This window comes from Cyprinus carpio, chromosome B14 (assembly GCF_018340385.1).
Source record: "Cyprinus carpio isolate SPL01 chromosome B14, ASM1834038v1, whole genome shotgun sequence".
Lineage (NCBI taxonomy): Eukaryota > Metazoa > Chordata > Actinopteri > Cypriniformes > Cyprinidae > Cyprinus > Cyprinus carpio.
The window spans coordinates 9,354,209-9,372,623 of record NC_056610.1 but is presented as its reverse complement, the minus strand read 5'-3'; the positions used below and the strand labels follow the sequence as shown (position 1 = coordinate 9,372,623).

Here is an 18,415-nt window from a genome sequence, read left to right as displayed (position 1 = left end):
ATCTGTGAAGTTGCAAAGACTAAAGTCTCAAATTCAAAGAGATATTCTTTATAAAAGTTAAGACTCGTCCACGCCCCCCGAAACGGCTCGTTCTAACGCCCCCACATATTTACGTCAGTATGTGGGAGGATTTGGATAACGCCACCCAGATGTTCACGCAAAGAAAGAAGGCATATCTTTTATTCTCGTTGTAGTATTGCTGTTGCTGCCGTCGCTATGTCGTATAAACGCTGTGTGTTTCAATGTGAAATGAAACTACTTTGTTTGGCATTCCAAAAGAGGACGATATCCGCTTCGTCATGCCTGGAGCTGATCCGTGCTGGTCGCTGAGGAAATACATCAACTTTGCACTGTGGATCGCAGAATGGGTCCAGCCAGGGGTTGTCACATGTGGTTGCTGCAAGACCAACGTAAGTTGCGCTCTTTTGTAGAATCCGCCCGTTGTAGCATTCGGCCAATCACAGCACACCTCGCTTTTTAGAGAGATGAGGCTTGTGAAAATTGACACGTTTCAGAAGGCGGGGCATAGAGGAGAAACAATAATGTACAGTATGTTGAAAATAATGTCTTTTTTTAACCTTAAACTGCATAAACACATTTCATTACACCAAATACACAAAATAATGTTCTTTTTAGCAGCATCATATGACCCCTTTAAAAGATCTTACATTGGAGCAGAAAGTCTTGAATCGCATAAAGTCATGATAACGTTAAATGTAATGCACTGCAAAAAAAAAAATAATAATTATATCTGAGTAGCTGAACAAAAGCTAAGCAAATAAAGTTCCAATTGGCAGACGTGTCCCTTTTTTAAACATAAATTCAGCTAAGTTTTATTAATTTCTCAGAAAACAAGCTATTCTGTGTGTAAAATTAGTATTGGTTGTTGTATTTGCAAACTTTGAAATGTTGTTAATACCTTTTCTCAGAGAATGTATTGACCTATTGTGTACCCTTTAATTTATTCCTTAAAGGTATTCAAAATATTGGAGAGGGTTTTTTTTTTAACCCTGCCCCTCCTCCTAAGACTTGAGGCACATGCAGGTTGCCAGACTGACAACAAATAGGAATGAGTGCACTTGACGATGAATGAAAATGAAATGAAATATGCTGTGTTTTCCGCCAACTGGCAACCCGGGATGCCGAAATACAGTTGGGTAAACTGGCAGGGGGCAGGTTTCACAAACCAAAACAAAGATCAACATTCCGGCCCGGAACACACATTTTCAAAGAAGAGTAACTGACTGTAGCATTGTTTTTCAGATAAACAAGTATGTTAACTTAACATGTTTCTTAAATATCTGCAAACATGGAATTTTTATGCTTTAGTAGAGTCAAAATCTTACATACAGCACATTTAAAGCTTCTTTAAATGGTTTTAAAAAGGTCTTAGAAAGTTTTACATATGCCCTTATAAAACTTGCAGAAACCCTGTGTTTTGTGGCAGTAATACCTATCTCATAGCTAATGTTTATGCAAAGAAACACTTAGGAATCTTTGTTGTACTTATCTATTTAGCATTATGTTTGTTGTATACGGGGCCGGCTCTAGGTTTGGGCTGGGGTGGGCTAAGCTCGCCCAAATGACAGTCTTGCCCACCCAATCAGAATTAGATAAAGATTGCATTAAATTTTTATTTTTTTATTTTTCTTTTATGCAGTGATTAAAGCCAATCTGAAGTGGACTGTATTTTAAGAAGTTTAAGATATAGCTGGAGACTCCCCAAACAATAATAAAATACCAGAAAACTGCAGCATTTTTCTTTTATTAGCTAAATGCAAGGCGCGCTGAATTGACTGGGAGCTTCAGTCTGTTGCAGAAAACCAGAAGCATGGCACGAGTGAAAACATGCAGAAATATTTGTGCGCTATTACGAGGAGTTTGTGAGTTACGGGAAGTGTAATAGGCTACATGAATATGTATCATAGCCTACCACTTAAATTACCTGAGCAGTTTTAATGTTTAAAATAATAATAATAACTTGCACGGACGGGGCAAGAGCATACAGTTAAGTTGAAAGCTTACCCCTTTTGGATTGCCGTTAAAGGGTTACTCCATCCCAAAATGAACATTTTGTCATTAATCACTTACCCCAATGTCGTTCCAAACCCGTAAAAGCTTCGTTTGTCTTCGGAACACAATTTAAGATATTTTGGATGAAAACAGGTATGCTTGAGACTGTCCCATAGACTGCCAAATAAATAACAGTGTCAAGGTCCAGGAAAGTATGAAAAGCATCGTCAGAATAGTCCATCTGCCATCAGTGATTCAACCATAATGTTATGAAGCGACAAGAATTCTTTTTGTACACGAAGAGAACAAAAATAGCGACTTTATTTAACAATTCCTCTCCTCTGTGTCTCTCCAAATCAGCATAGCGCCATTTTGGCAATTCTGAGCAGTACGCAGGCGGCGTATACTCTTCTGTGTCAGCCGCGCTGCGCCGATGCACTGTTTGCTTTCAAACCAAAGCATAAATACACGTAAAAAAACGTATCCTTGTGGTGCGGCTGATACAGAAGAGCGTACGCCGCCTGCGTACTGCTCAGATTTGTCAAAATGGCATCAGTTCGTCCTGGAGTGGCCAGTGCTTAACAACACAACAAACCACAGCTTACACTACCAGTCAAAATTTGGAAAAGGATTTTTAAATATTTTTGAAAGAAATCTCTTATGCTCAAAAGATACAGTAAAAACAGGAATATTATTACAGTTAAAAAAAAAACAACTTTTTTCTGTTGCAAATCAGTAGCTTTTCTCAGCATAAACTTGTGAAAATTTTCAGGGTAGGATTGAAATATATAGAATAATTATTATTATTATAGTGTGTTTGTATATATATTATATAAATATATTTTTCACAATATTAATACTGCATTGTTTGTACAATAGATCAAGCGTGAAGTTGTAGCTTAAAAATTAATAAACTGGTGGACAAAGTATTTTTTTCATGTCTTCAGTGCTTAATAGTTTTATTGTAGTCATTATTAACAGAGGTCTCACTGTGACAACTAGCTTCCCAGATCAGAGTAGAATCAGAGCTGTCACTCACGGTCCTGATTTCTTGTGCTGACACTTCTCCTTTCTGTTTGCTGCAGCAGGCCAGAATCACTCGGGCTCCTCTCATGGCCAGCTCTGCAGCAGTCGCCTTCCCAAAGCCAGTGTTGTCACCTGTCACACACAACCGATGGGATATGTATTCTTTGTTCCAGCATAGACAGGCAAAGAGTCATAGCTTCATGTTAAGTATTTGCACTAACTGAACTTTATTTAGAGCAGTAATTCTTTACATTTTGACTCCAAAGACCCTGTATCATCCACATCAATATTCAAAAACTAGAAAAAAAATTATATTCGTTTTAAAAATGCACACAGCATTTTAAGATTTCATTAATTTACACAACTTTCCTGGGTCTATAATACACATTTTTAAAATGCATTACATTATTAAAGGTGCTGTATGTAAGATTTTGACTCCACTAAAGCATAAAAATACCATAATATGTTTGCAGATATTTTAGAAACATGCTAAGTTAACATACTTGTTTATCTGAAAAACAATGCTACAGTCAGTTATTCTCCTTTGAAAATGTGTGGTTCTTGTCGGAATGTCGTATTTGTTTTGATGTGCCACTGCCAGTTTACCCAATTGTATTTCGGCACACCAGGTTGCCAGTTGGCGGAAAATACAGCATATTTCATTTCATTCATCATCAAGCGTGCTCGTTCCTGTTTGTGTCGTCAATCTGGCAACCTGCGTGTGTGTCAAGTCTGAGTATGAGGGACCGGGTGAAAAAAACCCTCTCCAATATTTTGAATTTGGACTGCAATACCTAGTTCAACCACTCGGTGTCAATCATACATACAGCACCTTTAAGTAATCTGAAATCTTAAACCCCCAGTTTGTTAAGGGCTTTTATCGTAGGTTTGGTTACTTTTTTATTCTCCATAGAAAGAAGTTGTGTATAACCTAGTATTATTTGTATTATATGGCATGCAGTGCATGTATTTGTTTCAGTGATGTTTTAGTATTACTGATATAGTAATTATTATATTTATAATTACCTTTAATTTTTTTAATATCCATTACTCATTTTAATTTTAGTTACATTTTTGTAATCTTGTTATATGCTTTTTATTATTATTATTATTATTATTATTATTACTAGCTTTTTAAAATTTAAGTTTTCATTTAGTTTCTTTTATTTATTTATTTTTAGGAAATTTAGTGCTAACTTTTTTATTTTTTGCTCAGAATACATTTTACATTTTACATATTGTATTTTATTTCTTTTCAGCTTTAATTTAATTAATAGTTTTTTTATGATATGAAAATATTATGATAATGCCCCTAATTCATTTAGAAGAAAATAATAATCCAAACATCCCAACTCTGTTACATGCAGTTCTGTGAATTTATAGGAAAGAAAAATTGAGACATCTTTAATATCACAAAAATTTTACATTTCATAAAATTCACTGAAACTTATTCATTTTTAGACTCTTGCTGCTCAGATTTTTTAATGTAGAAAAAAAGATTCCAGTAATTTTACAGAAGATATTTCAGTTTCTCAAAATGATTCGTCATATTTGCCATATTGCTTGTCATATTCAATTTTCATTTCTTCTAAGGAAGAATTTCTTCATTTCTTCTAAGGAATTTTAGGAGAAACAAGTTGAGCTCCAAAAGAACAAACCCAAAAGGCAAAAGTGTTGAGGCCAACAGTCATAGTTAATAGTTAGTTGGTTAGTTAGTGAGAATTGGACCCTAATCTAAAGTGTGACCAGAATAATTTATGTAGTTACTTGAAAGAATTAAAAGTATCATTAACTTGTCAAGGTTGATATAGGATTTTGAAAGTAATTAGTAATAAGTAATTAAATACTTTTTGGAGAGAGTAATTTGTACAGTAATCTAATTACACTGTTGAAGATGTAATTAGTAACTAGTAGGCCTAATTAATTATTTTTTTAGAGTAACTTACTCAACACTGACAGTGACTACGTTTACATGGATATCAGTAATCTAATTGTTTACCTTATTCTGAAATGATGATTAAGGTGTTTACATGAGTTGCTTTTAGAATATTCCTTTCATGTTCCTGTAGATCGATTAATGGCACACGTCATTACATCACCACACTAAGCCATCTGATGTCCCCTGCAGAATTTCACGTATCAACATATAGTTCATCTTCATTATGATGGCATTTACAGTTTTGGGTGTTTTCGTTTTTAATTTACGAAAGCTTCAAGTGCAGTTAACTATTTGTCATTCAATACGTTCAAACACGACGGCATTGTTGAACCATGCTCTTGTTTGCTGGCAGCTTCCTGCAATACAAAGTCAATGGAAAGAGTTAGTTGGATTGACCCCCCCATGCCCCCGCCCCCCGTGTGGATGTGGCCTAAAAGCAATCTGTCTCTATTGGAAGGATATTAAAGACATTACTTAATGAATATTCACGACCTAAAATTTGTACCACGAGTATTTAACCAACCTCCTAGATCAACCGAACTACTTGTTTAATTTCTCTTTCAGAACGAAACATCTGACACCAGATGTAAGTTAGGGCTAATTACTTTATTCACATTATTCACAACATGCATGTTAGACCCTATTCAATCTAAGCTCCTAAAAGAGGTGCTTCCAGAAGTCATAGATCCTCTTCTGACTATTATTAATGTGTCATTGTCATTAGGATATGTCCCCAAAACCTTCAAACTGGCTGTTATTAAGCATCTCATCAAAAAAACACAACTAGACCCCAAAGAACTAGTTAATTACAGACCAATCTCGAATCTCCCTTTTCTGTCCAAGATACTAGAAAAGGTAGTATCCTCACAATTATATTCTTTCTTAGAGAAAAATGGTATCTGTGAGGATTTCCAGTCATGATTTAGACCGTAACATAGTACTGGGACTGCTCTACTTAGAATTACAAATGACCTGCTCTTATCATCTGATCGTGGTTGTATCTCTCTATTAGTGCTACTGGATCTTAGCACTGGGTTTCGACACTATTGACCACAAATTTTTTGTGCATACTAGAAAACTTTGTTGGCATTAATGGAAGTGCATTAGCATGGGTTTAAATCGTACTTTATCATAAATTTCGTAGCAGTGAATGAAGAGGTTATCATACGATCACAATTGCAGAATGGAGTACCTCAAGGCTCAGTACTAGGGCCGTTACTCTTCATGCTTTACATGTTACCCTTGGGAGATACCATCAGGAAACACGGTGTTAGCTTTCACTGTTATGCATAGGACCTAAAAACTCTGCATGTAATAACCTAGAACGCTGTCTAAGACTTGATGGCTGCTCTGTCAATTCTTCGTCATCAGTTAGTCAAGTCAAGTCAAGTCTGCTTTATTGTCAAACATACATGCAGAGAATTGAAATTGCGTTACTCTCAGACCCATGGTCAGAGGTGTCAAGTAACGAAGTACAAATACTTCGTTACCTTACTTAAGTAGAAATTTTGGGTATCTATACTTTACTGGAGTAAATATTTTTCAGCCGACTTTTTACTTCTACTCCTTACATTTTCACGCAATTATCTGTACTTTCTACTCCTTACATTTTAAAAAAAATAGCCTCGTTACTACTATTTCATTTCGATTTGTTTTCATTCAAAAAAAAAATAATAATAATAATAATAATAAAATAAAAAATAAAAACCTATCCAGATAAATCGCGCCATCCGGATGAAGTGAATTTGATTGTGGTTGGATGAGAAGCATACCATTCCGACACCTTATTGGTTTGTACGCGATCCATCGCACCTGCACATGACACAAATCACATCACACTCCAGCAAGGACATAGCTAGTGTTGGGTTCGTTTATCAAAAAATATATTTCTTAAAAGATATTATTTCTTACTACTGGCTGATTTATCAAATGGGTGCTTTCTCTTCTTCCTCCGATAATTAAGCTACTGTAGGTAGTTCGGGTAGCGAGACGTTTGAATAAATTGGCGTTTGCGATTGACAACGCAATTGACAATGTTGTGATAAGTAGGCTATACCAACTTTGTAACTCGTTATCCCCTCGTTCACACTTTTTAAAAACATATCTCGAGAATTTATGGTGGGTTTTTCCCCATCCCACTGCCTCTCATGTTTTTAAATAAAAAATTTATTGTGTGATTGGCTTTCCGCGCTTTGTATTAAACTATGCATGCATACATGATGCTGTCATACTTAACAGTCATGTATTCTAATGCTTGAATAAACGTACATTAGTAATATTTTGCTCGATGCGCCCTCTTGTGACCTCAGGAGAAAAGCCAAAAGCTTCTCTTCACCCTAACTGAAATTATGCATTTTAAAATTTGAATATAATTCGAATTTTTATTATACATAAGTAAAAAACTCGAATTTAGTTTTTCAGCCATTTTGACATCCCTATAGCAGACGTATGTAGCGAATACAGGAAGGTATCAATTACATACCAGGAAGGTATCAGGATTATGAGTTATTTTAATTTTTTGATTGGTTTATTGGTTTATTTTTTCATTTTTAATGTTTTTTTTTTTTTTGTATATATACAAGGGTAATTGTTTAATTGTTATACCTGGGTACACCAAGTGTCCATTGGCCTCGCAGATTCCTGCAGCTAAGCTGTGGATGTACATTTACCTTCCATTAAAGGTTGGATGGATGACATGCCTCTGAAGTTTGACTTTTTGCACGCAGTACAATACTTATAGGCCAACTAGTCATCATATCTCTAGTTCTTTAATGTATTTGCATTGTACTAAAGGTGCGTCCATTTTCAATGGGCATATATGCGGCTGAAACAGGTAGCCTAGTGCATACCAAATTTTTAGAAAAATGTTTTTTTTGAGGAGGTGGGGTGTTATGCATAGGACCTAAGCTTTTATTCTTAATGCATTATTTTAACCTTACATTACTTTTACTTTTATACTTTAAATAGTTTTGAAACCATTACTTTTACACTTTTACTTGAGTAAAAAGCTTGAGTTGATACTTCAACTTCTACAAAAGTCTTTTTAAACCCTAGTATCTATACTTTTACTTGAGTAATTAATGTGAATACTTTTGACACCTTTGCCCATGGTGCATACAGATAACACTAACAGTACATCCTAAAAATACAGATAGATACAGATCAAATATAAAATATAAAATACAACTATACAAATAAGGGCATGTAAAATAATAATAAAAATACAAATAAAGTAAAATAACGCAGCCCAAGGCACATGGCAGATAGAGTGCAAACCAGTGAGGTGAACAAACAGTGCAGATAAAAAGATTGTAGTGCAAAAAAAGGCTTATTCAGTCTGATTAAAGTGACAAAGGGCTCAGAGAACAGTTCTTTTATTTAACTGACTGAAGAGGTAGTAGAATGATGTCAGTTCTATGCTGAATGAGGTAGTGAGCAGACCAATGCGGCACAAAGTGACTGGTGCATGTCATCGTATTTTAGTGGGAGGGGTGGAGTGGAAGGACCTGGGGATGTGGGACCTGGGGTGGGGGCAAGTTTGGGAGCGAGTTCAGCTTCCTAACAGCCTGATGAATGAAGCTGTCCTCCAGTCTGCTGGTCTTGGCCTGGAGACTCAGCAGTCTCCTCCCTGATGGCAGCAGACTGAAGAGGCTGTGTGACAGGTGGGTGGGATCACCTGCAATGCAGAGGGCTTTGCGAGTGAGACGGGTTCCGTAAATGTCCTGGAGGGAGGGGAGCGAGACACCAATGATCTTCTCAGCTGCTCTCACTATGCGTTGAAGAGTCTTCCGGCAGGACGCGTTGCAGGCGCCATACCACACAGTGATGCAGCTAGTCAGGATGCTCCCAATGGTGCCTCTGTAGAAGGTGCACATGATGGGGGCCGGGGCTCTAGCTCTTCTCAGTTTGCAGAGAAAGTAGAGTGCTGTGCTTTCTTGGCCAGTGCTGCGGTGTTGTCGGTCCAGGAGAGGTCCTCTGTGATGTGCACACCCAGGACCACAGTTGCACTGTTGATAGTCAGAGGAGCATGCTGAGTGTGCACTCTCCTGAAGTCAACAACAATCTCCTTCGTCTTCACGTTCAGAGAGAGATTTTTGTCACTGCACCACCCAGCCAGGCGGCTCACCTCGCTCCTGTAGTTTGTCTCATCTCTGTTGCTAATGAGACCCACCACAGTCATGTCATCTGCAAACTTTATAAAGAGGTTGGAGTTGTGTAACGGTGTGAAGTTGTGGGTCAGCAGAGTGAAGAGGAGGGGGTTCAGCACACATCCTTGGGGGGCCCCAGTGTTCAGTGTGATGGTGCTGGATGTGTTGCTGCCGACCCATACTGCCTGAGGTCTTCCAGTCAGAAAGTCCAACAGCCAGTTGCACAGCGAAGTGTTGCGCAGCGAAGTCCCAGCTGGAACAGTTTGTAAATGAGCTGTTGGGGTATGATTGTGTTGAATGCTGAACTGAAGTCTATGAACAGCATTCTGACATATGAGTCCTTTTTTTCTGTATGTGTGAGTGCTGAGTGGAGGGCAGTTGCGATGGTGTCATCGGTTGAGAGGTTGGACCGATATGCAAACTGGAAGGGGTCCAGGGAACCTAGGTGTGCGATTTGATAGCAATATTTCCTTAGAAAGCCACGTTTCTAGCATTTGTAAAACTGTATTTTTCCATCTCAGAAATATATCTAAATTATGACCTATGCTCTCAATGTCAAATGTAGAAATGTTAATCCATGCGTTTATGACCTCAAGCTTAGATTATTGCAATGCTTTATTGGGTGGTTGTTCTGAACGCTAATCCAAAAAACAAACTAGAACCAGTTAGTTCTCCAAAATGCAGCAGCTAGAGTTCTTACTAGAACCAGGAAGTTTGACCATATTAACCCGATTCTGTCAACACTGCACTGGCGCACAAATTCTGAGTATGGGTCACCATACTTGGCTGTATGTCATGTCTCTTTCACATTCACTTAAGATCTTGCTTATTACTTATAAAGCCAGTACGTATCCAGCCCAGATGGTGGATCAGCACCTAGAAAGGACCTCTACAGCCCTGAATGTCAGCGGAGACCAGGACAACTAGATGAGCCCCAGATACAGATCCCCTGTAAAGAACTCGTCTCGACCACCGGGACAAGATCACAGGAACCAGTTGAGTCCTCTGCACAATCTGACTATGCTGCAGCCTGGAACTGAACTGCTGGTTTCATCTGGCCAGAGTAGAACTGGCCCCCTGGCTGAGCCTAGTTTCTCCCAAGGTTTTTTCTCCATTCTGTCACCGATGGAGTTTTGGTTCCTTGCCGCTGTCGCGTCTGGCTAGCTTAGTAGGGGACACTTCATTTACATCGATATCGTTGACTTGATCGCAAATGATTGCACAGATACTATTTAAACTGAACTGAGCTGCATGATGACATCACTGAATTCAATGATAAACTGCCTTTAACTGCCATTTTGCATTATTGATGCACTGTTTTCCTAATTAATGTTGTTCAGTTGCTTTGACACAATCTGTTTTGTTTAAAGCGCTATATAAATAAAGGTGACATTACTGATTACCTTAATTGCATATTTGACTTTGCTTTTTTACTGATCAGAAAGAAATGTGATTTTATTAATTAATTTAGTTCTGAATGTGTTTACATGTTTTTAATGACAAATGGATTTAGATAACAATGTGTTAAATGTAAATGTGTCTAGATGCCACTGAAGAGAATCAATAAGGAACCTGTTTTTTTTTTTCCTGCTGGCTGAGATAGATAAATAGATACATTTATAATATGTAATATAAAAGTAAAGAAGAGCAACAAAACTCATAATTCTTTTCTTTCATAATGTGCTGTCATGAGCTTGCCCCAGTAAAGCGAAACTGACTTGTTTTTTTATATATATTCTGCAATAGACCAAAAGTGAGAGGCCTTCAGTAAACAAGCTCTTAATTTGTAAAATCAAGATGTATGTGACCAAGAAGTTAACAAGTTATCTGGGCAATTTAGAGGAACTTGTTCATAAGAAACTAATCCATGAAACCATTGTTTACTTCATCCATAATAATGCTTTCTCCAATGAAAAGTCATTTTATCTGAATCAGGAGAGAAATATGCACAGATCATGCAACATTTACAAAACAGTCCAGTTTTAAACAAATGTGTGGATTTTGATGTGAGAGGACAACATGGGACTTTTATAGGTTGCGGATCCATTATGGACTCATATTTTGGCCAGAAGCAAAGTAGAAAAATATATAAAATTATATCATACATACTCACAGCTTTTTGCTTCACAATATGTTAGTTGATGGACTTGAGTTGTAAGGATTACATGTGGATTATTGTGATGTTTTTATCAGTTATTTTGGACTCTCATTCTGACAGCACCCATTCACAAGAGTGTTTGTTGGTGAGGAAATTGTCAGTATTTTTACTATGCTGTTTAAAATATATAAGAGACAGCTACATCAAGGTTGGTTTCTCTGAACACGCTTTTAAAACACGGCATCATACACTTACTGATTTTGTCAAGAGGAAAAACTGACCATACACTAAACAGCTGAGGATCACTCATTACCAGATTTTTAAAGTTTTTCCATTCACAGCAAACTCACACAGAAACTTGCCTAAACTAGCCCCTCCCAAATTACCACTTCAGACGGATGGCAAACTACATTTAGATGTTTTTCAATACGATATGAACTATCCCAGTCTGGGACAATGTGTCGTCATCAACAACAAGAATTTCCATAAAAAAACAGGTAAGAGCTGGGACTAGCACTAATGAGTTAAACAGGTTAATTTAAATGTTTGTTTTTGTTGGATTAATCCTTTTTTCATTTTTTTTTTTTAACAGGAATGGGAGTTCGTAATGGGACAGAAAAAGATGAAGGGAATGTGGAAGAGACTTTCTCAAATCTGGGCTTCAAAATCAAAATTTGCAATGATCAGACTGTCTCACAGATGAGAGATTTGTTAACTAGAGGTTTTTTTGTTTTTTTTTTGGCGATATGCTGACCGAGCCTGAATAGTGGTTGGTTACAATAATTGAATTGATCAGTCATAAACTCATAAATTCTTCCATCCTCAGTGTCTAAGGAAGATCACAGTAAATCGTCCATGTTTGCGTGTGTGTTGCTGAGTCATGGAGAAGATGGAAGGATATTTGGCACAGATGACTGTATTGAGCTGAAGGAACTGTTTGCACTCTTCAGAGGAGACCGCTGCAGATCACTGGTGGGGAAACCCAAACTTTTCTTCATTCAGGTGAGCTGATTGATAATATAAAAGTCTTTTCTTGTTCAGAAAGCTGTTATTTTAGTACCATTTATATACTATTATCATATCAGTAGTATCAGTTAGTCTAGCACAGTACACATAGCAAGGTTTAATATTAATATTAATATGAAATCAATTAGAAAAAACAAATAGAATATAATATAGTGTTAGTATTAATTGGTCAGGTGTTGTCGAAAAAAATGTATCTTTAGACATTTTTTATTTAATTGCTAAAGACTCACCTAATTGATCGAACTGAGATAGGCAGGCCATTCCACCAGCTGGGAAAACGTCTGTGAGAGTGATTTTGTGCTTCTTTGGGATGGCACCACAAGGCGATGCAGAATGCAAGCTTCTGGAGGGCGCATAAGTCTTAGCTAGTGAGTTTAGGTATACTGGTGCAGAGCCAGTGGTTGTCTTATAGGCAAACATCATACCTCGAATTTGATGTGAGCAGCTATTGGCAACCAGTGCAGTCTGATGAAGAGAGGTGTGACGTGGGCTTTCTTCAGCTCATTGAAGCTGCTACATTGTGGATCAGCTGCAGAGGTTTGATAGTACATGCTGGATGCCCCACTAATAGAGCATTGCAATAGTCCTGTCTGGAGAGAACAAGAGCTTGGACAAGGATTTGTGTGGCCTGTTCTGATAGGAAGGGTCTGATCTGCCTAATGTTGTATAAGGCAAATCTGCAGGAACTGTGCTGTTGTAGCAATATGGTTTGAAGCTTAACTTATCATTAATCACAACTCCAAGGTCTCTGGCTGTCCTGGAAGGAGTTATGGTTGACAAACCTAACTGTATAGATAAGTTGTGTTGAAGTGCTGGGTTGGCGGAGACCACAATCAGTTCTGTCTTAGCAAGGTTGGGTTGAAGGTGATGGTCCTCCATCCAGCCAGAAATGTCTACTTCGGATCATCTGGTTGGAATTCTGTTCCTGAGATGCCCATATTCATGATGGTGGACAGGAGGATCTGGTGGTTAACTGTGTTAAAAGCAGCAGACAGCTTCAGCAAGATGAGCATTGAGGATTTGGAAGCTTGCAAGGTTATTTGATTATACTTTGTTTTGAACAATTTCAGAAAATGCACAAAAAACAAGATCCAGGGTTACTGAAAAAAAAAACACTGTTTAATTTCCACTTTTTAGTTTTTAGTGGTTTATTTTGAAGTACAGCCTTTTGTTTACTAATATGCAGAGATGCAAATTATACATCATATAGCCTATAGCTTCCAGACTGCACCAAAACCATAACGAATGTTTTAAAGGCCAATTTTGATTGTACGTGTTTAAATTAATAGTTTTAGTTGCTCTCACACAAATGCTTGAGTGTGCTTGTCCTTTGTGTCTACATGCAGGCTTGCCGAGGCTCAGGTCTGGATGCTGGCGTTGAGTCCGACTATGACACTGAAGAGGAAACACAGAAAATTCCTGTTGAGGCAGAATTTTTGTATATCTACGCCACTGCACCAGGTAACGAGTATTCGGTTCTAAGAAACTTTCTTGAGATCTAAATTATAGAAAACATGCTGATTATCTTCAATCTATGCTTTAATCATCTTGTTTGCTGTCTGACCTCAGGTTATTGCGCTTGGAGGAACTCTGCTAATGGCTCCTGGTTCATCATCTCATTGTGTGAGATGCTGTCAAAATACAGCAAGCGACTGGATATGGAGACAGATTAGTCTCAAATATAATTCACGCAAAAAACACGATTCACACATGCATAAACAATTTCACATGCATGAAACCTAATTCACGTACACACAAAAAAAATTCACGTGCGTGAAAAAAAAAAACATATTCACAAAAAGCAATTCACATGCGCAAAATGAAATTATATATTCATAAAATACATTTCACAAATGCAAAACACAATTCGTAGATATACAACTGTGCACAAAAACCTTTGAATGTTTAAAATGTACGAGTGTCTGAATGTACAAATCGTCATTTACTACGAATCCACTCGGATTTGTGTGTGTGTATTTTTGAGACTTTCCTGGCAGATCTCTCTTTCCACGTGGGTCTGTCGTACGATCCTTTTGCGCAATATGGATTAATTAGAACGGAAATTAAGCCTTTACATCAGTAATCCCATAGACAGTAAAAGAAATGGACACAGCGACCCAATTGGAACTCAACTGAGACAAGTGAAGCCCATTTTTAGCGATTTTTAGAACTTCCGTTTCTGACGCGCAGAGTCAAACTAAGCTTGATGACGTCAGCAACCTGTCTGACAGATGTAAATCTTCTAGTAGCTGTGCGTGCAAACTGCCATCGTTAATCTTGCAGAGACGGCGAGCTTGAGCGGGGAGTTCTTTGGCGTGAGTGAGCAGGAGTAAGTATTCTGATTAATTATTTTGTATAGTATTTTAATATGTAACGCCAGGGCTTCTATGGTCTTCTCTCTTGACGTCTCCCCGATTGCCTGCGAGGTTCTGAATGCACTCTCGGTGGCTTATGATATGATTGGTTGAATGGTAAGCTCGCATCTGATTGGCTAAAGAGTACGACAGACCCACGTGGGAAGAGAGCTCTGCCAGGAAAGTCTCAAAAAACACACACACACAAATCCGAGTGGATTCGTAGTAAATGACGATTTGTACATTCAGACACTCGTACATTTTAAACATTCAAAGGTTTTTGTGCACAGTTGTATATCTACGAATTGTGTTTGCATTTGTGAAATGTATTTTATGAATATATAATTTTATTTTGCGCATGTGCAATTGCTTTTTGTGAATATATTTTTATATATTCACAAAATATATAATATATAATATATAATAATATATTAGGTTTCATGCATGTGAAATTGTCTACGCATGTGTGAATCGTGTTTTTTGCGTGAATTATATTTGAGACTAATCTGCTTTCATAACTGGAGGTCATGCAGGTCATGACACGTGTCAACCACAAGGTGGCGCTGGAATTTAGCTCCTCCTCTTGTCCTGCACAGTATGATGGCAAGAAACAGATACCGTGTATTGCATATATGCTGACCAAAAAACTCTATTTCTCTAAATAATTCATGTGTATTTTACTGATTATGTTGCAGTGGGATACAAACACTTTTTAATCATATTAAAAAAAACAATACTATGTAGCCATTTAAAGCACTGTAGACTGCAGTCAAAACGGGCAGGGATATAAAGAGAATTTATAATTAATCATGAATATTTGAAATTATCTGTATTTTTCATATTGGTGTGGGATATGTTTACAGTGCTGGATTTGACATATATTTCTTTTAGGATCTTTAAGCTGGGTCAAACATTGATTGTGGTTTGTCCTGCTGGTGTTGGTATTTAATCTGTGGAAAGTACTGATGTGAGTATAAGTGACTATATGTTTGTTACATATGAAATTAATGTTATGTTTTCCCGATCTTTGTCTGAACGTAGCATTACATTTTGTAATATCAAGCATATGGACTTCTATGCTCTAATATTAATTTGCCCTGTTTAGTAAATCTAGCCCTAGGACTTTTAATAAAATTCTTAAACTAGCTAAGGACATTGTTCACGCCTCTGTTGATCAGTGTAATACATTTCTTAACAGTTCTTTAATCTCTATCACCCTGGTTGAATTAGTTGATATTTAGCCTTAAAATTCACCAATCACTACTTTTCCGAACTTTGAAACGGTTGGAATTTACTTTATTGTAAGTACAAGTCTTTTAATTTTCAACTACCAGTATATTAGATCCACTTCCCCGTTCAGTTATTAAGAACAGAATGGCACATGGTGTCAAAAGCAGCAGAGCTTTAACATGACCAAGATACTGCATGTGTTGTAACCAAACACAGCTTTGAACCCAAAAGCAGAACACAGACTAAAAATGATGCAAATAAAATTCATTTTTTGCCAGAAGTCAAGCAACACAATCCATCTCTCATTTGCTGTTGAAGACTGTTGGCTGAGGTGTGCAGGAAACTAAACAGGCCATAAGTACTGTATGTTGGTAGAGCTGAGAGACTAGTTTGTTGATTGGGTGTGGCAGGCAGAATGCAGGAGGAGTGAGGTTTAAAACACTGGAGAAACAGAATTACAACACAGCACAGCACAGCACCTGGTCTAAAGACACTGGGACGCCTTAGCAGAGTACCACATTAGCAGACTAAACAATCTGGCAGAGAATACCTGAAGAACCAGGGTTTAAATACTGGAGGCAGATGAGTTGATTGGCAGCAGGTGATTCACATTCAGCAATCAGCCACAGAGAGGAATGCATAGCAGTGGGTGATTTACATTCAAAATAAAGGAAAAAACACAGCTGGCCAAAAATCCAAATCCCTGACAGCATGCATCAGAGTCCCAACACGCTCCAGTAGTTTAGGCAGAAATGGAAGGTTAGAAATAGGTCTATAATAAGACAAAGCAGAAACATCAAAAACCAGGCTTCTGGTTTAATGGCAGCTATTTTTATATATGCTTCGGCTTGGGCAGAGTATCAGAAAATATGGTCTTTGGTATCACTGCTATGCAGATGATACTCAGATTTACATCACCAGTAGCCCTGATGTCCATTGCACGTTAAGTAGGTGTCTAGAATTGATCAGGAACTGGGTACAGTTTAACTTCCTGAAGCTGAATGGCTCCAAAACTGATTTGATACTGATTTGTATAGTGGCGACTAAGTAAGGCCGATCAGATTAGTTCGGTTGTTGATTCCAACATGGTATTTCCCATTTCACAGGGGGGGAATCTTGGTGTTATTTTTGATCCACATTTAACATTTGATGCACAAATAAAACACATTCATAAAACTGTTTTATATGTGCATGTGCAAAAATTTTTACCATCTTAAGAACATTGCATTCTAAATATCGCTGATTCTGAAAGGCTTATACACACCTTCATTATGACTTGGATTATTGTAATAACTTGTTCTCTTGACTTCCAGCTAAATCTCTAAGCAGGCTGCAGTTGCCTATGTTCAAAATTCTGCTGCTTGTGTGCTTTCTCGAACTGCTCCCCGGGAACACATTACAACCGGTGCTTCCAGTTGGACTGGCTTCCTATTAATTCTATAAGATTGATTTTGAAGTTCTAATTTGAACATACAGTATATGGGACTGCACAGGACGTATCTTTGTGATCTTATAGTCCTTATATTCCACCACACTCCCTTTTACTCTGTCAGCCTTCATTAAAATGTAAGACTATGGGGGAAAGAGCTTTTTCATTAAAATCCCTCAAGCTGGAATGCGTTTCTTTCTACCATAAGAAACTATTCAACTTTGTAACACTTTTTAAAATGCTGGTAAAGACACATTTATTTAAGGTTGTTTTTAATTAACTTTTGTTTTGTTTTTCTTGTTTTTGTTTTATTTAACTGATGCACTTTGGGTTTCAGAAAAGTGCATTACAAATAAAATGCATTATTATTTTATGTGCACATTTAGTCTGCCAGGCTAATTTTTTATTTTTTATTTTTTATTAATTTTTATTTTATTTTATTTTTATATTAATGCCAAGGTACCAAAGATATAAATACTGATAATATCAACATTACATGCAAAGAGGTGACATTACATGCAAAGCACCATTTACAGACATGAGCAACAGTAAATAAATAAAACAAGACAAAAGCTTTAACAAAATAAATTAAAAATATTAAATTAATTGTTTTAAAAGCTTTAAGATTCTTGGAAGATGAAATAGTTTGGATATACTGCTGAACCTCTTTTTCAAAATCAATATATAAAGGTTTAAGAAGTAATAATAGGTTGATAATAAAATATTAATTAATTTGATCTTTTTGTATATTAAAGAAGCCAAACAGTACATCCTTAAAAAGCAAAGAGAAACCCTGGAGCACACTGCGATTGATAACATTAGAGAATTCAATCCAAAATAGCTGTGTGTGAAGACAGTCCCCAAAAGATATGTATATCATTTTCATTAGGGTCACCACAAAAAGAACAGCTTGTATCTATGTCTGATTTAAACCTTTTCAAAAACACTTTAGCTGGGTAAAATCTGTCTAACAATTTGAATGAGATTTCTCTAACTGTTTATGATTAATGCTTGGTTCTCAATATTCATAAGAAAATATTGTAAAAACGCAACGTAATCTCAGTTAATATATATGAGTAGGATTTCACTATTGAAAGGACGTTAAAAATATTACTTCATTAATATTTGCAATCTAAAATTTGTCTTAGAACA

General features: G+C 36.9%; 1 protein-coding gene across 1 annotated transcript; it reads left to right on the top strand.

Annotated features, from left to right (window-relative positions):
- The first annotated feature begins 8,551 nt into the window (after window positions 1–8,551).
- Window positions 8,552–13,752, top strand: LOC109068105 (caspase-3-like). Its single transcript, XM_042737723.1, has 5 exons — window positions 8,552–8,640; window positions 11,579–11,721; window positions 11,817–11,945; window positions 12,051–12,226; window positions 13,597–13,752. Exons 1-5 carry the CDS (start codon window positions 8,552–8,554, stop codon window positions 13,750–13,752), a joined length of 693 nt encoding a protein of 230 aa, XP_042593657.1.
- Window positions 13,753–18,415: the final 4,663 nt, after the last annotated feature.